Source organism: Caretta caretta, chromosome 3 (genome assembly GCF_965140235.1).
Source record: "Caretta caretta isolate rCarCar2 chromosome 3, rCarCar1.hap1, whole genome shotgun sequence".
Lineage (NCBI taxonomy): Eukaryota > Metazoa > Chordata > Testudines > Cheloniidae > Caretta > Caretta caretta.
Genome location: NC_134208.1, coordinates 160757449 through 160776667, shown reverse-complemented (window position 1 = coordinate 160776667; position 19219 = coordinate 160757449). Strand labels below are relative to the sequence as shown.

Below are 19219 nucleotides of genomic sequence, written 5' to 3'. Positions count from 1 at the left end.
TAGCCCCTCTGAGTGCCAGCTGCTGAACACCTCTGGTGTACAGGGGCAGGGTAGGGGGTTAAACAATGAAAAGTCAGAAATGCATTCTGGGTTCCACTCACCTCAGCCTTTTTCAGTTGATCAAATCATGGGGAGTGGCGACAGAATGGGAGTGATTCTGGCAGGGGATGGGACACTAGTTGGGGATCAGAGCTAGTGTGAAAAAGATCGGCCCAGGAGCAGAGCCAGTGAAAGAATGTGTAAGACTAGCTGGGATAAAGGACTACAGAAAGGGGCTGGCATTGGTGTGTGCATCTAAACCAGCTCCACCTCTATTTCCTAATAAACACACCCAGGCTCACTGGTACTTCCTTTAAACTTAGTGCCATCTAGGGCCTAATTCCCCAAGTTCTAGTCCCAGTTGTACCACAGACTTGCTGTATGAGCTTGGGCAAGTTACTTAACGGTATTCTGCCGCAATTTCCAAGGCTGGAAAATAGATGTCACACCACCTGCTCCACCTGGGCATTGAGAGACTTAAAGCAAGTTCAGGTTCTCTGAAGAAAGTTGCTAGACAAGTGCAAGATTAATTAGTTATGGTAATGCCAGTAAATGAACAGCCTGGTCCCTCTTGTGAATTTTTTTGTGGGACAACAAGCAGCCCATTCTACAGAAGATTTGCATGCAAATCCCAAAGGAAAAACCCTGAACTGGGTGCTGCTTGAAACCTCCTGCTGTTTGGAATTGTTAAATCCTTGGCAGTTTCATGCCAAGGCAAGTGAGCCAGAAACCAGCAGTATTCCAGATTCCTTTCAGTACGAGAGTGGACAAAGGGATGGAATGACCTAGGTTTGATGTGCAAACTAAACGTGTCCAATGGAGAGCTTCAACAGAAACCACAGTTTCTCATCTTTGATTTAGTGGGTCAGTTTGCAGAGACTACAGTGCCCACCATGATGTAAGAGGTTTTCCACTCAGATCATGACAGAGCATTGCATGATGGGATCTGTAGTCTCCAAAGGCCATATTGCTGTTTTGAAGAAGGAGATGGCTACTAATGGCTCCATTTTATACAGATTAGGTGTAGCCCTCAGGGTTCTGACAAGTTGCCACATGGCCTTTAATTGGATAAAGCTTGGGTGCCCTGTTTTAATACAAGACAGAGACTATACCTCAGCTACCAGTATTGAGTATAGTCATATCTATCACAGTGTATTTCACTAGATATGTGTCAGAGAGGTGCAGAGTGAAGTATCAGCAGAAAAATGTCATGACCTTGGATAATAGTAATAATTATCTAACCTTTCTGCTAGTTTCCTTTCAATGAACAAATGAATAACTTGTGTCCCTTTCTGCTTTTTCTGCAGCTGCCCTCGCAGGTATGTAATGTGCATTTTCTCTTTCCTCCATTCTCGGGTTAATGTTCATAGACGGGGCTTAATGGCATGGATAAAGAGAGAGCACTCCACTGGACAGACAATATTGACCTTGCTAAGTCGATAAGTAGATCTTCCAGGCCGGAAGCTATTTGTTTTTGTTGTATTGCTGCTCTGCACATGGGTAGGATTCTTTGCTGCACAAACCCAGCAAACCCCCCTTGGGTAGCCTATTTTCTCAGGCTGGCACAGGGTCCAAATTTGGCACAAAATGAATATTCCAAATAACGATTTTCTGTTGTCCCTTTTGGTCCCTATTGTCAATTGCATCTAGTTAATACAAGCCTGGGCTTTTGTATACTATGACGGTGTTTGAGGGCAATTGCAATAAGATTGATTCCCTGGACACTAACAGCTCCTAAAATTATGCTCTGTTGTCCTAAACCAGTAGACACTGACTTGTATCAAGTATAATATTAACATACACACACTGCATTAGCAGAGAGAGAGAGACCCTTAGACATCCCTGGCTTTCCAGGGTGGGGGGGAATGTGAAAATAGCACCCAGCACACGTCTTTAAAATCCTAAATATTTTGCCAAATTCCTCCCAAACTGTGTAACATATCTAGAATTTGACAGCCCAGGGTAAAGGTTTTATTGACCCTCATTCGGAATGACCTGCGTAACATGCACTATCCCTCAAACTCTCAAGTAAGGTGACCATCGCAAACTCATGCCAATGAAACCTATATACCAAGCCAATATTTATTCTCTCTCATAATTCTGTTGCATTGATCTTTACCCAAGGAGGATAACATGTTACTGTTCTGTTTTCACCTTCTCTCTGAACTGAAATAACTCGTTATTTGTTTGAATAAGTTTTCTGGCCAGACAAACGTTCATCTGAGCAAAAACTTCTTCCTGACGAACAGAGCCAGAGAAAAATCAAACACCTTCATCAACCTCCGAGAGGTACTAAACCGATTCAAATTGCCTCCAGGAGAATATGTCATTGTGCCATCCACTTTTGAACCCAACAAGAATGGGGATTTCTGCCTCCGAGTCTTCTCTGAAAAGAATGCAGATTCACAGTACGTAGCTAATGCACCCTCTCTCTCCTCCTTATGGTAATCCAGAAATATTATCCTGATAAATCTGATGTCTCTGAGGGACTGGATGGCCCTGAGAATTGCTAATGGGATCCCCTTAGCTCATTGGTTTAAATGTAGAATGATCAAAAATTGCTACTATGGCCCATGTAAAAGGAGTTCGTGGTTTTGTTCCATTTCCCCGTGGACAGGTATCTGCATTAAAGGAAAACCCCACAACCATTGGCATCCTTGTTGAGAGCCTCATCTGAGAGGCCAGTGATCAAAGGCACCATGGTGTCTGAACTACCCTCTGATCTCTAGTGGTGGTCTCTTCTGGTTAAGGACTGTTTGTCCTATATGCAGGGAAGTTTCCTGTTATTGTTAATCACATTTATTGCAGTAGTGTCCAGGGTCCAACCAAGATCAGTCCCACTATGCTAGGCAGTATAAAAACCACAAAGTAGTAGACAGCTTTGCCCCCCCAAATAGACAAATGAGACAATGTGTAGAGGAAAGGGATGTAGCAAACCAGCAGAGTGATCAATGTGACTGCGGCCAATGTCATGTTAGTTTCACAGCTTGCAAAGGCAGGTTAGTTAGGAGGGGAAAGACAGAGAAAGGGAGTGTGGTGAGGGGGACAGAGCTGGTGAGAAGAGGAAGGGAGATGCGTCAAAGGTGCAAGGGGCAGATGTAGAGTGACGCTGAGGTGAAGTTTGCATTGATTCCCCCTCTTATACTGGATGAAGGACTTCAGTTTCCAGGGCTGTCAGTGCAGCATCTTTAAACTCACTCAGAATCAAACATTGTCTTACTGAAACCAACAGGGCCCAGCTAATGCAAGACAAGCTCTGTCTTTCACTCATACTGCGTACTTAATAATCCAGGGTGAGCATCTAGGCCAGAGGTGGGCAAACTATGGCCCGGGGGCCGCATCTGGCCCTCCAGATGTTCTAATGCGGCCCTCGAGCTCCCATCGGGGAGTGGGGTCCGGGGCTTGCCCTGTTCCGCATGGCTCCTGGAAGCAGCGGCATGTCCCCACTCCGGCTCCTAGGTGTAGGGAGCAGCCAGGGGGCTCTGCATGCTGCCCCCACCCTAAGCGCTGCCCCCGCAGCTCCCATTGGCCAGGAAACATGACCAATGGGAGCTGCAGGGGTGGCATGCAGAGCTGCCTGTCCACACCTCACCGCGTAGGAGCCAGAGAGGGGAACATGCCACTGCTTCTGGGAGCTCCTTGAGGTAAGCACTGCCCGGAGCCTGCACCCCTGACTCCCTCTCGCACCCCAACCCCCTGCCCCAGCCCTGATTCCCCTCCCACCCTCTGAACCCCTTGGTCCCAGCCCAGAGTACCCGCCTGCACTCCGAACCCCTCATCCCCAGTACCATACCCCCAGCCGGAGCCCTCCCCCTCTCCCAAATTTTGTGAGCATTCATGGCCCGCCATACGATTTCCATACCCAGATGTGGTCCTCAGGCCAAAAATTTTGCCCACCCCTGATCTAGGACCACAGAGCATCAGCCTGAATTCCAATTTCCTCTTTAATATGGGATTGAATCCAACCCATCATCAACTTCTTCATTGCTTCTGAGCACCAGTGAGGAGAGTTCTAATTAAACGCTGCAGAAGGTGAGGGGCAGATTTCATATCAATCCTGGCAGCGTAGGTGCTGATTATTGAGCAGGAACCAATTGAGTCTTAAGTGTTAAAGAAAGCACTCAAGAATAGCAGGCTGGGCTCTCTGACTCACGGAAATGTTAAATCTCACAATGAGGATGTACATTTCCTATTGCCTCTAAAGCCCAATTGCAAGACTAGTGCCCACAAACAGACACAATTAGACATAAGAGGTGAGCTCACACCTTTGAAATCTTGCTGGGAAAAGGCCCAGGGAACTAGCCCAGCTGAACGTCTTCCTTGATTAAAAATATGAAACTTCAAACACGACTGATTTGAAACGGCACCATTTGGGAAGTACGTGGAATAATCATGACTCTAAAGAGAAGAGAAGAATTTCAAAACTGTCACCATGTGAGGAAGGGATGACTCAGGGGACTGGAAACGTGTTAGGAAGCTTTTCATCTCTAGGCTTTTCAAACCCTGTATACAAACACAAAAGGCCACTTACTCTAGGCCTGCACGTTACACGGCCCCCTGTGAAAGCTGGGTCTCCTGCCACATTGTTTATTTTCAGCCTTCAAGTAGCTATTCAGTTTTAGTTCTGCCCTCAACCATAACTCACCAACACTCCTTCCCCAGGTGATAGATCCACACAAGTAGCGGCAGATGAGCTGAATAGCTCCTCCTTTGGTTTGCTGCATCTTGTGTACTAACAGAATGGGATGGTCTAATCTCAATGGAGGAGTAGGAGCCAGGGACTCCTGGGTTCTAATTCCAGCTCTGACTCAGATTACTTCTGAAGCCTTGGATAAATTACTGAAACTCTCTGTGCCTATTTCCTTCTCTCTGAAATAGAGAAGTTAATAGATATGGGTTTGATGCAGGCATTAGTGGGTGAAAAAAAAAATCTATGTAGGAGCTCAGACTAGATGAGCATACTGGTTCATTCTGGCCTTAAAATGAATCTTCTGTGAATCTGTAATACTGCCTTATAGGAGCGTTGCATGGTTTGTAAAAGTAAAGTGCTTTGAGGGTGAAATGAACTAAAAATTATGCTGTCATAACTGGAATAATGTTAATGGCACTGGTTTGCTTGAAAGTCAGTTTCTGTGGGCAGTCATCCACAAAAATCAATATTTGGGCCTCTGCCTCAAACATTGATTATTATTAACTTGATTTTCAATTAATATTTAAATGGATTTTTCTAGAATTTTCTAAAGCTATATTATAGGAGTTAAAAGAACTAGTATTGAAGTAAAACTTCTGCTTAAGCTGCTTTATTTTTTATTAGTTTGTTTTAACATCAATCCTTTTATCTTTCTAGGATTGTAGATGATAAAATTGAGGCCAATATTGAAGAGGTAAATCTTCTCCCCTCCCTCCCCCTTAATATTGCTAATTGAAGCGATCCTATCACAGACAGAAAGGTGATAGTTAAGGATACGATTCGGTCACGGAGGACATGGATTCCGTGACTTGCCGGGACCTCCAGGACTTCTTCTGGGGCAGGGATGGAGCAGCAGTGCCTGGGGTTAGGTCAGCGCCCTTGGGGCAGGAGCAGCAGCTGGGCGAGAGAAGCTGCCAGCCATCAGCCCTGGTGCTGCTGGGGCAGGAGCAGCAGCCCCCAGGCCCACCAGAGCAGCAGCCAGGGTTGGATTAGCCCCTGCAAGCCCCTGGCAGCACTGTTTGTCCTCTGCCACCCTCCCCCGGCTGGGTATTTTTAGTAAAAGTCAGGGACAGGTTGTGGGCTTCTGCGAAATTTTGTTTATTGCCTGCAATTCGTCCCTGACTTTTACTAAAAATGCCTTTGACAGAATCTTAGCCTTATTGATAGATCATGCCTTTTTTCCATTTATCTGACTCCCCTCTTTCTCGAGCAGCACAAAACATTCACAGTATTGTAGTCTTTTTCTATTAGTCCATAATCCGTCAAGAACTTCTATTTCATCCTGAACCCAGATTCTTGGATGTACACACATAGCTCCCAGTGAAGTCAATGAAAACATCTGAAGCAGCTTTGAAAACAGATTTCAGCCCTTACCTGCAGCAACAAAACTCAGCCTGTTCAGATACCAGATCAGACATTGTTCATTGAAATGATTCAAGCCTAGGCAAACAGGCTTCAGTTTTCAAATGTAGACATTAAATCCACATTTGAGTAGAGGGACCCAATCCAGCAATACATAGTCATGTGAATAGTCCCACTGACATTATGAGATGGCTTGTGTAAGGGATGCAGGATAATATGTATAGTTTTGTAAGCAAGAGCATGTCCTAGTAGTTAAAGCAGCAGATTACTTAATTAGCATGTATGTAAATCTTTGCAGGAGTGGGATCTGAATGTTTTACATATGTTTTTTTAAACAGACACTCTGGGGTTCAGTTTAGTCCAATATCTGGTTTTGTTTAAAAAAAAAAAAAAAAAAAAGAGAGACAGACTCAATGGTAAAAGTTAGATTAAAAAAATTCTTTCCTTTGCAATAATCTGCAGTGTTGCTTGTACCATAGCTAAGGAAATGCATTCGTTTAAATGTGATTGCTAATGAAACAGCATCTCCGACACAATGTCCCTTCTTATAACAGGTTGATTTTTACCATTTGAACCCTTTTCTAGAATGACATCAGTGAAGATGACATTGAACCCAGTTTCAAAAAACTTTTTGCGCAGTTGGCTGGAGCGGTGGGTATTTCTCTTACATATTCTTATCCATTATTATCAGTGTACATGGTTCTCCACAAATCTTCTGTGTCTTCTACCCCAAGGAGCAGTTTAACTCAGATGTGCTGGCCAGATTTGCAAAACATACATACACAATTGTGCATGCCAAAATGTCCACAGTTGTGTGCCTAATTGCCACAGGCAATTGGTCTGTGTAACGGGGTTTACTCACCACTCCGGTGCCTCCTTGTGGCTGAAACAGAAATTAGCTCTGGTAGCCAGTGCACCCTCCTCTGGTGGTTCCTCACTGCCATCACTTTTGTTCCCAGACCCACACCACTCCCAGGACTGAGGCGTCCTCTTCATAAACACTGCCCTCTGGCTGTGCCACCCTCTGTGTTTCCCCCTTCTGGGGGACAATATCACAGTCCCTGAATCCAGCCACTTCCTCAGTGGCAAGTGGGGGTGGGGGGGACTCAGGCCCACTCACTACTCTGGGTCCCAGCCCAGGGACCCTGTGGATGGCTGCCACTTGCTGCATCTCCTCAGTTCATTTCCCTGGGCCACTATCCTACAGCCTCCAGCACCTTCTTCCCCTTACCTCAGCACTTCAGCCTGCCAGTCTTAGCAGCTAGCCAGCTCTCTCTAGCTTCCCGGGTCCCTGCTGGTAGCACTGCTCTGTCCAGGGTGCTGGCACCCCTTCCTCCTGCCAAGAGTCTGAGCTTCCCTCATCAAGCTCCAGGAAGATACTGCCACTGCTCTGCAGCTCCTCTTATATAGGCCTGCCCGGCCCTGATTGGCTGCTTTCTGCACAGCCTCCCTAGGGCTCCATTAACCCCTTACAGGCCAGTGTGGGGTGGATGTCCCATCACAGTCTCATATAGCCCCCAGCTAAAGAACTTACCTCTTTGGGTCAAGCTCTTTAGATTCATGCCTTTAGCTCTGGAAGTTCCTGGTTCAGCTCATCCAGCAATCACAGCAATTAAGCATGCAAAACATGCACATGCACTTTTATGCACCCTGCTGAGCACATGCCCTTCTGAAAATCTGGCTTATGGAGTAACCAAGTATGACAAGGTACAGGGGCAATATCTGGTCCCCAGAGAAAAAGGCTTAGCTGAGCGTTCCCCTTGCATGGGTGCTCAGAGGAAAGAGTTTCCTGGCTATACACCCAGGGCTCCTATGAGTGGAGCAAACCCCAGGCAGGGAGAGTTACTATTACTCTTTTTATGTGACATTATCTTGTTTTAGACTTACTCTGGTTAAGCCCTCTGCTGATTGCACCTGTGGTTGTTTCTGCTGAGTCAGGCCCCTAGCTCAGTGGTTCTCCACCTGGGGTACGCATACCCCTGAGGGTGCACAGAGGTCTTCCAGGCGGTACATCAACTTATCTAGAGATTTGCCTAGTTTTGCAACAGGCTATATAAAAAGCACTAGCGAAGTCAGTACAGACCAAAATTTCATATGGACAATGGCTTGCTTATATTGCTCTATATACTATACACTAAAATGTAAGTACATTTATATTCCAATTGATTTATTTTATAATTGTATGGTCAAAATGAGAAAGTAAGCCATTTTTCAGTACTAGTGTGCTGTGACACTTTTGTATTTTTGATGACTGATTTTGTAATCAAGGAGTTTTTAAGTGAGGTGAAACATAGGGGTCCACAAGACGAATCAGACTCCTGAAAGAGGTACAGTGCTCTGAAAAGGTTGAGAGCCACTGCCTTAGAGAAGCAATGGAATCCAGACCTGGCCAGTGAGATCAGCACAGGAAGGTTTCACAGAAGGACTTCAAATCCTTCCATAAAACCCACTCCAAGACAGAGTGTGCTTGGAGCACGAGAGGTGATGGGAAATTTCAGGGGTAAAAGCTAGACCTGGCAAACTCATCAGAAGGAGTCCTGAGCATGCCCGGTAACTGCTGTTAGCATATGAGGTGATAGCCAGATTTAAACTGTCTGCATTTTCTAAGCATTGCAGAGCTTTTGATTTCATTTGTGCAAATTTTATTCAGTCTGGGTAAATGCAATAGATCTTCTAGCTAACCCTCTCACGCCCTTCCCTGTTACATAGATTCCACATCTGGCTTGGCTTACTATGACTATTTTGTTACAACTGTTTTGTTACATTTCCACAGGATGCAGAGATCTCTGCTTTTGAATTATGTAATATCCTGAGAAAAATCATGGCTAAACGTAAGTGTTTTCCTCTCCTCTGAGAATACATTGTCTGTGATGGCCAGTAGTAGGTTAGAAACAGAGCACCCACAACTTCCAGAGAAGTCAAATGTGCAGACATCGATCCCAGTCCTGTGCTTCACAGAGATCTCAAACTAGCTGTGCCCCTAATTCCTGCACTCCAGAGCTGCAGGAGAAACTCTTGGCAGTCTGAGCTCAGGACTGCTCAACACCACACCGGCATGAATGAGGAACACTCCTTGTGTGTGTATAGGTGTTACTGGGTCTGGCTAGTCAGATAGAAGCTGGTTAGCTCAAGGGATTGGTAATGGACAAGAGTGTCACTATCCTCTAGTGGTTTGAATCCAACCTAGATTGATATTGATGTGAAATAATCAGATTATGTGATCACATTGCTCAAACCAATGAGCAGACATGCTGCTGGATTCTGAATAAGATGCAAGCAACACCAAGAAGCACTGCAGAAGCCTTACTGTGAGTGAATTGCAATGATCAGGGTTGGTGTCAGGTGTCAAAGGCATAAACTGCTCTTGCAAGTTCCTTGTGAAATAATTATGGTCACGGCCTGCACAATTGAAAAAAAAATCCACCTTTCCCTGTACCTGAATCAGTCACAAACTGGCACGTGGTGCCAACTGGATTCCGGTGATTACAACAGAGGTGAAGACCATGTTGCTGTCCTTAAAGGGCACTGGTTCAAATGAGAAGTTGTTGGCCATAAGATTTACTTAAAGAAAAGTGAATCTGTTGCTTTCAAGATGAACCAGCATCTGAGAGAACTTTGTTTGGGGAAGGGTAAGAGTAGGGGACTAATGTGAAACACTGAATGAATGGGAATGTTAGGACGCGTACAGCTCCTCTTTCTGGTTTAGAAGGGGGGGTAACTTACACAGACAGCTGCCTATTTTAAGCCTTCAAGGTTAGTGACGGCACAGCCAACTGGCTAGGGCTTCTCTCAGTGATAATGGAGGGGTGTTTCTAATCTTGTTTTTCTTGAACAAAGGGACTCAGGACTTGTTACTGGTTTAGTCTCCCCTTGGACACTGATAAGTTCACGGAGATAAAAGCCCCACTGATTTTTACAGACATCAGCCAAATAGACAGGGAGGTCCATGCTGTGCTTTATCCCCCTAGATGCACCAGCGTGGTATAGATTGTCTTTCCTGTATAACTGAGCTCAGTCTCCTTCCCCTTTCCTTCAGTCCCCACAGGAGCACTTATGTTTACTGACAGGACCAGAGACACTTGATCTCTGCAGCTCACATACAAACCATTTATGCGTGGAGGTTCTGCTTCGAAAATTTCCCAGCAGCTTTTACGCTTAGGACTCATGGTCAATTGCAGCAAAGTGCTGAGGATGCTGATCATGGGCACTTTGCCCATCCCCTTCATTCCAGTCATGTGACCTGCCACTGTGCAAAATGAGAACTTTCCTGCAACCCTTTGCAGAGGGTCCTCATCCCGGTAGACAGACCCTCACAGACCCTGTCCTGCTTGTAGACAGCCTGCTGTTTAGCATGAAGCCACTCTGTATTCCATGCCAGTAAGGCTTGTCCCCCTACATCCCAGCATCTACTGTAGGCACATGCTGTGTCCTTTGTTGAGGGAGAGCAGGATCCAGCAGCCGAGAAAGCAGGTTTCACTAAGAGGGCCTGCAAGGGGAGACGAGGTTTCCATCAAGCAGGTAGGAGATGATAGGATTCTCTGGAGGCAGGAGTCCTGCCCCAGGCTCTCCTCCCAGCACCCTCAGACTCTCCCTACACGTTTCACACCAGTCACATAAAAATTAACCAGTCCCCTGGCAATGTCCAGCTGAGAACTATCCAGTTTCCTAAGGATTAAAATTACATTTGTTAGGAGCTGGAAGCAGTTCCTAGACTAGTGGGTAGCACCACCTGCATCTTACTATAGGGAGTGGTTGTGAGCGTATGTATGATTTTTCCCTCTAGGCGCTGCTCCACGGAAAAAATAAGGGTCTTGCTAACAGGAGCTAAAGGAATTTCACTTTCGTCTGATCAGGAGAGCCTTGTATTTTTGGAGCTGAAGGCCCAGGGTTCTGTTAATGGCTGCGTGCATACGTGTGCATGCAGGTGGTAGTAACGTTACCTCCCTCCAATGGACCTAGCAAAAAGCATAGAACGACGCTAGCCTGGAATCAAACTAGAGACGGCTCATTGCCCCATCCAAGCCCAAAGGAAAGGTTCAGGTACAGACACTGAATTACTGGCTATTGAACAGCGGAAGTAGTAGAAAAGGCACTATAGCCCTGAGCTTTCTAGGCGTGAGTTGTTGGTCTACACAGCATTAAAAACACCCAGACACAGTTGGGTTCTGAAGCACTCTTCACTATCTCTGTAGACAAACCTACAAAGTCTAGCTCCATATCTGCACAGCTGTACTTGTTAGGGGCTGATGGCTTCTGCAGTTGAAGACAGGGAGGCCCACTAGGAGGTTTCCCAAACTATTTAAAGGGTTACTATCCAATTCCCATACACTTCCACATATAACTAACCTGCCTTTTGTCCTCTTTCCTTTCAGGCCAAGATATTAAATCAGATGGCTTCAGTATTGAGACGTGTAAAATCATGGTTGATCTGTTAGATGTATCCTTTGATTGTATTAGCTAGACTGTGTTCCTCTATCAATGCTGAAATGGATCCAGTGGGGGAGTGGGGATGTCCCTATCAATCCATCCCTTCCTACCCATAACCCCTACAGGAGGGAAGGCCAGATCTGCTTGTGACAGCCACTCTTTAAAGACTCTCTTGCACAGAGACTATACATGTTAATAGTACTGCCAGTTAATGCTGAATCTACAGTATGTCTAGCAGTGGGAGCCTGTATTTTTAGAGCAAAAGGTCCTGTCTGAATTCCAGCCTTGATGCTACATGTGTGGTCTGGCTGGCAACAGCCTAGGAAAAGATTGGTCCCAACATGGAATCGGTATCATGGGCTCATTTAGAGGACCGAAATCTGTATATTAGAAGTGATATCAGTACATTCAATCCATGTCAGATTTGGCCAGAACATAGTAAAATCACAAAGATTTCACGGTTAAAAATAAGGGAAACCAGCTAGAAGCACAGTCCCAGAACTTCTTTCCAGACGACACATAGTTTTTCTGAGCCCAATGCTCTAGGAAGAAATTTACCATGATAGCCATGCTCAGTTTCACTGGCAGGAGAGGGGAAGGGGTTTGTTTGATCTTTTAAACCATCGCAGGTTTGAGAATAATGTGGTTAGAAAAAGAAAATTACCGAACAAAATGAAGCTCTCCTGCAATTTGTTGTAAAATGTGGCAGAGCCCAGGATTCCACTGTTGTAGTTACAGTAAGAGACAGACAGTGATGTTGGGATTCTTTTGTTCGGGGTTTTCTGAAGACCTACAAATTCTGTCAACAGCAGCTCTTGATTTTGGTTATGTCTCTGTTTCAAATCCAGACATGGTATGACTCAGATTCCCATCAATAGGTGAACCACCACTGGGGAACAGAATGGCATCCTCTCGGTACACATACTGAATAGTTAAAGATTACCTGTGGAAGGCACTGAAAAGGCTTGGGGAAATATTCAGAGATTCAGATTTAATTCATCCAAACAGATGATTTAGAAACTTAAAACACAACTGAAGAAACAGAGGAAGAGTCCCTAGATCCTGCAGGATGAGCCAGAGTAAGCCATGCATCACAAGATGATTTGCATCCTTCTCTAAGTTTGACATCAGAAAAACAGTGTTGAGATTATATTAAAGCAAACCTAATGTAGAGGAGGGAAAACATTTCTTTCCTGCCATCCAAAGAGGTTGCCTTAACTCTTCCTGCAGTCGGATGGAAGCGGTAAACTGGGACTGAAGGAGTTCTACATACTCTGGACAAAGATACAGAAATATCAAGTAAGATATGATTTCTGTAGAAGGGAACATACAGTATACTACTTGTGTCAATGTAGTCTGGTCTGTTCAATGGCTGTTGGAGCACTGTGGGTGTAAATCTATATGTATATTGTGGGTACAGTATATCTATCTATATGGGCAATTCTGAGCACATATTGTTAAACGGAAAGATTGAGTTCTTCAGTAAAAACCTGCTCCCCGGCCCAGTTCTGTGAGGCACTGAACTTCCTCCACTCCCACTAAGTGAGTGGGAGCTGGGGACACTCAGTGCCTGTCAAGAGGGACACAGCATCTTGCAGGATGGGGCTCAGTGGGACTAGCGTGGCCTTGAGCATCACAAGGCCATGGCACACACAGACCACAAATGCAGAACGTAAAGGCAGGACGGTTTCAGTCCTATCCTTTCCTCACTGGGAATTCCTGCCCTTACTTGCACATCAGCTTCACCAGCCACTCAAATTTTAAAAAGTTATTTTTATAAAAATAATAGGCCTCCAGAATGGCCACGGAAAGCAACAGTAGATAAAAGAAACAAAGTATTAGACTTCTGTTATCAGATAACTCCACATTTTACAGCTGGGGACCACACTGACGGCAACCCCAAACACAGGGAGCTGGGACCCTCTGGCTGGTTCACTCTCTGTGACCAGTTTAAAACAGGGGGGCGGAGCCTCAGCTGGTTTAAGACAATTTACACAAGCTAAGGATCTGCCCCCTGGGATTTTAAGTTTTAAAGCCCTAGAGACAAGTCAGCTGCTCTTTAGAATTCTAGGGTGAAGAGCAGAAGGTGGAGCCACCTCAGCTCCTGTGACTGCTCCTCACGTTAGCTCCACATCCCTCCCACATCCTTAGCCTTTTCACTTACAGGTCTGATAACTTTGACACAGGACCAAGTGCTAGACAGTGCCTGCTTTGTCAGTGGTTCTGCAGTCCCACATTGTACTTACCCTGCGATCACCGCACTTTCAGGTGACTTCCTTGAGTCTCCTCCCTACTGTATGCTGCACTGAAAGGATTAGCTATGGCTCCATCTTGGCCAGGTCTACACGACAGCCCTATAGCGGTATGACTATGTCACTCAGGGGTATGAAAAATCCACACCCTGAGTGATGTAGTTATACTGACCTTAGCCCCCCACGTAGACAGTGCTATGTCGATGGGAGAGCTTCTCCTGATGACATAGCTACTGCCTCCTGGGGAGATGGAGTATCTGCGCCGATGGGAGAAGCTCTCCCGTAGCAGCGTCTTCACTAAAGCACCTTCCCCAGTGCAGTTGGTGTAGCTCTGTATGTGAAGACAAGCCCTAGGAGCAGTTGTATGACTGACACTAATTAAATCAATCCAAAATCCATGTTAGGTTCCATTTCTCAGGAAAGCAGAGACTCTGCTTTCCACAGGCATTTATCTGACTTCTGGCTGAAGTCAAAATAACCAGCTCTTAATTATTGATGATCTCCAACACTGGATTTTGTGTTCTACAGAAAATCTATAGGGAAATAGATGTCGATCGCTCTGGTACCATGAACTCCTATGAGATGCGGAGAGCATTAGAAGAAGCAGGTACTTCCATTCCTCTATAGCTGTATTACCCAACATTTATCTGCCTGTATGCAGTATAGGGTTATGCCACTTCAAGTCCCTTATCTAGACCAATAATCAAAGTCAATAGGTGCTGGTGTAAATACAGTGTAACCATTTCAGTGATCTTTACCAGTGACACTGGCTTATTGTGTACACTCATCTTTCTCTCTGGTGGTTGGCCATGATATCTGGCTATACTCAGCAATTGAGGCACATTAAAAGTGGCCCAGATGAGTGGCTTCCTGTTTGGGGCTACTCTCACTTAGGACCTGGCACAGTAGGATGATGAGAAGGCCCTTAACAACCAGGATCCACAGGCTGACTTCCTTCAGTGATAGAGTTGGCCAGGTTGCCCATGAAGAGGAGGCAATCAATGCAAGCACCTCCTCTGATGAATCACCATTAAATAATAATACTAAGCTCTTCTATAGCACTTTTCATCAGTAGATCTCAAAATGCTTTAGTACAGATGTCAATATCATTATCCCCATTTTACAGAGGGGGAAACAGAGGCATAGAAAGGGAAAGTGACTTGCCCAAGGTCACCCGGCAGGTCAGTGGCAGAGCTGGGAATAGAGGACAGGTCTCCTGAGACCCAGTCCAGTGCGCTGTACACTGGATTCTTATGTCCATTGCACAATGCCTACAAGGGGAATAAAATACACAAGCCCAGAATGAACTGGCACCCAGACAAAGCTCCTCATAAAAGCATAACATCCACTGAAGATCTTCATACCACAGCTGGGTGCTGGAAACCAGCATCAGCACAGCACAATTACACTGTAAACCAGCTTCAATAGAGTGAAAGTACATATTCAGCTATGGATGGGCTAGTCTCAAGAGTCAGAGTTTGAATGCTTATCTAAACTGCTGGAGAGGTTCACAAGGTTGCAAAGCCATGGGTTCTACCAACAATCCCACCTGAACCCTCCTAGAACAACCCCTAATCATCCCCACCTGCTGTTCTGTTTGTGTGGGTAAGATCAGATATCACTGTTTGGCTTCCTTGGTGGAAAGACTGCTTTCCCTTTGGGGGTCTTGGAACCAGTAGGCAGCAGTTCTGTGCCCCTCAAATTCTGAATGGTCTTTGGGTAAGACACAGCCCACACTTACTACAGTACAGAGCTGCTCCTTACCATCAATCATTTTTCTCTGACTGGTCCACAGAAGACAGCCGCTCCCTCTAAGACAGTGAATCAAATTAAGTTCTGCTAGTCCTCCTGAGTACATGGAGTCGGCTCAGCCAATCAGCACTAATACCAAACAACTTAGAAATGCCCACAGAAAAACAAAGGAACCCATCATAACCAACCAGCTCAATAGTTAAAAAAGCAATTTGAAAACTAGACACACAGATGTCACCAAGTAGCCAATATAGATATGAAAATTTTCCAACATTGCTCCCAGTTTGCAAAGACTTTGTGATCTTAAAACAACTTTTTTTTTTTTAAACAAAAACATACACATTGCTCCTGCTATTTCACCAACACCTGATTGCATTATTAGGTGGCCAAATGTTTTCACCTTTTATTTTGCCCTGTAGGGTTCAAGCTGACTTGCCAGCTGCACCAAGTCATTGTGGCTCGTTTCGCAGATGAGCAGCTTATCATTGACTTTGATAATTTTGTCAGGTGCTTGATTCGGCTGGAAACTTTGTTCAGTAAGTATGTTCTTAATAAATCTTCACATTGTGAGCAGCCCCTCGCCTTGCTGCATTGTATAAGGTCCAGGCTTATTCTAACTCAAGGCTCCTGGCTTTGCACCAGAATAAATTTGAGAAAAGCCGAGATTCCAATCCTACATTCTGATCTGCGCAGAAAGACAGTTGTACTTTCCCCAGGGGTGCAAGGATCTGTCTGCATAGATCAGACTGCAGGATTGGGCTTAAAACATTTTGTTACATGCTTTAGTTACACCCCACGGCCAAAAACTAGATTCATAAGGGGGATTTAGGCATTAAACTGTTTAACATCTAGCTGTCCTGCTGCCTAGTGGAATTCACAACCCTAAGTGAGTTGTCCAGGCTTCCCATACAATGCAGGGGGAGAATTAGGTGCCTAAAAACGGGATTTACAGAAGCCAGCATGCTGAGTGGGATCTGTCAGTCTCACCTGTTGAAATTGTTCCACTTGTTTGAAATACTTTTAGTCATTCGGCCAGAGAGCATGAGAATGACTCTTTAGTCAGTGGTTGCAGCTGGTAGGGGGAAGACCAGGGTTTGAATACCAGCCATGAACCAGCCAGAGTGAAAAATTTTATCCCTGGTCTCCACCTCTTGGATGAATGCTTTAACCACTGAGCTTTTGGATGCGGGGAGGCACCACCTCCACTGTGTTTTGTGCGGGACTCAATCCAGTAGGAGTGCTCTTAGGTGCCAGTGGGAGGATGCCTACTGAATCAGGCCCTGCAGGCGAGACAGGCGTGAGAATACCTAGCTTGTGAATTCTTGTGGGACTTAAGCCTGAGTGAGGCATCCAGCTGCTCAGTGGTGTCAGGATTTACCTGGTTTTGCACAGGCTCACCAGCAGCAATTTAGGCGCCATAGGAACTTACCACTTAGACAGCATGGGACTTTAGGAGCCTCCAGGGTTAAGCGGCAGCTGAGTTCTGGTTTTCTGAATGCCAGTGGTGGTTAAACGTTGGCGTTATGTGGCCTAAAGTGGCAGCTGGGCACCTACATCCCCCTTGTGAATGGCACCTCCAGTGCTAACGTGACAAAAATAGAAAGCACTTCAGTTTGCAACAGCTTTAAAAGAATACGTATTTTCACAGACAACTCTCCTTACCAGTGTTCTAACCGTATGATGGACCATTAAAATAATTTTTCAAACAATTTAACATTACAGTCTTTATGTTGCTTGTTTATTTTTTTCATTTCACTCAGCTTGAACTGAGCAGCCGCTAGTTTTCATGCACTAGGACAAAGCTGCACTGTTTTTGCTGTAAATAGTGGACTATTTAAAAAAAAAAAAGGAAGCAGCTTTCATGAGATTTCTCTCGGTTTGGTTTTCTAAAAGGTTGTTTTCAAACCCTAAATTTGTCCCTTTGTCTCAGATTTAAACATTCATAGTCGAGACATAGTCGAGATTCAGCTTCCGGTTCCCACGGCTTTCTTCATACACACATCTTATTTCTCTCTTCTCTGACAGAAATATTTAAGAAACTGGATGTTGAGAAAAGTGGAACAGTGGAGATGAACCTTATCACTGTAAGTTAATAACCCTGCTTGGGATCAACAGCACAGATCTGTGGCTTGCTGAGATGGTTTAGGAGAAAAATGCTCGTTCGGTTCTAAAAGCTGTTTCCCCTGGTAGTACAGGATCTATACATTTGGGATGACAGGTTTCAGAGTAACAGCCGTGTTAGTCTGTATTCGCAAAAAGAACAGGAGTACTTGTGGCACCTTAGAGACTAACCAATTTATTTGAGCGTGAGCTTTCGTGAGCTACAGCTCACTTCATCGGATGGTTGATGCACTCTCTAGTGTGCCAGTTTCACACCGAGTTGGGAATCTAAGCACAAGAAAGATTTTGGTATCTTCTGTGTCGAGAGTTCTTTGTGCATGTGATTAAAGAAGGTAAATCTCTCTCTAATCCATTTATATCACTCTCTACTTGCTCACGTTGGCCTCTTCCAGTCAGGGGTGCTGGAACAATTTGTAGAGTGGGGGTGCAGAGAGCCATTGAACCAAACTGTAAACCCTGTATATAGTGGAAACCACTTCAAGCCAGGGCATGAGGCAACACCCCCAGTTCCAGCACCTATACTTAGTTAATAACCTTCTATTTCACTGGGATGAATTTCAATTGCAGCCTGCCTAGTTTACTCCTGGGGCAACTCTGTGCCAAAAATATTCAACAAACAATTAAAAATTATGTGCACAATATTTTACAAATCTGCAAAATTCTGCATATTTTATTTGTCAAAATAACAATATAGTCACACCAGTTTCAATTATTTTTGGTCATTTATTTCAAAATACCTGTGGGCAAGTATGTCTGTAACAATACAGACAACAAAAAAGATTAAGAATATGTTTTTTGACAAATAGATTCCTTACTAGGTATATTAATACAGAACTCTGAATACTAATGCATTTGAACTACAATACAGAACCTTATTTCCCTCAGCCCTCAGAAGCAGTGCAAAGGCTTGGGGGAGTCAGGGGTAACAGAGGAGCTGAGGGAGAGGGAAGTAAATTGCTGGGAAGGAACCTGGCTATGAACTTGGAGGGTTGTTGGGTATGGGTGGGAAAAGTATGGAACAGGTTTTTTTTTTCTTTTTTTTTTTTGCGGGGGGAGGGGGGGGATTGTTATGGAGCTTCCCCCATGCAGACTCTGGCTGACCTCCTAGCCTCTCCCAGTCAGGCACATCTTCCCATCCCCATGTGTTCCTGCACCCCCTGTCCTTAGTGTCCTTCCATCCCACTCAGATACCCATTCCCCCCATGCCCATGTGGCTCTGTACTCCTGTACCCCCTCCCTCTGTCTCTATGTAGCTCTGCACCCCCTCCCAATCACCATGTGGCCCTGCGCCTCCACTCCCATTCAGCCTCTGCCCCAGTGTGTCCTCCCACTACTAGCCCTTATGAGCCCATCTGACAACCCCCTGCCCCCATCAGCCCCACGCTGTCTGTTTCCCCATAGCCCCAGTCTCCTGGCCTGGCCGGTGCTGCAAAGAAGGCAGGCTTTTTCTCTTCCCTAGATGGCTGGGAGCTGCTGCTTTGTTCTAGCGCCACAACACCTTCTGGTGGGCAAAAGGCAGAACTGCAGCAACATTTCAGCAAAAACTTTTTTCTGCACAAAAAATTAAAAATATGCA

At 45.2% G+C, this 19219-nt stretch overlaps 1 protein-coding gene across 1 annotated transcript in view; it reads left to right on the top strand.

The window, feature by feature from the left end:
• Positions 1-19219, top strand: part of CAPN2 (calpain 2) — a 59134-nt gene that overhangs the window by 37744 nt on the left and 2171 nt on the right. The window contains exons 11-20 of the mRNA XM_048843296.2: positions 1347-1358; positions 2236-2447; positions 5387-5423; positions 6677-6742; positions 8865-8922; positions 11464-11528; positions 12749-12817; positions 14299-14377; positions 15942-16058; positions 17548-17606. Coding sequence (XP_048699253.2) covers positions 1347-1358; positions 2236-2447; positions 5387-5423; positions 6677-6742; positions 8865-8922; positions 11464-11528; positions 12749-12817; positions 14299-14377; positions 15942-16058; positions 17548-17606 — 774 coding nt within the window. The remainder of the gene's footprint in view (positions 1-1346; positions 1359-2235; positions 2448-5386; positions 5424-6676; positions 6743-8864; positions 8923-11463; positions 11529-12748; positions 12818-14298; positions 14378-15941; positions 16059-17547; positions 17607-19219) is intronic.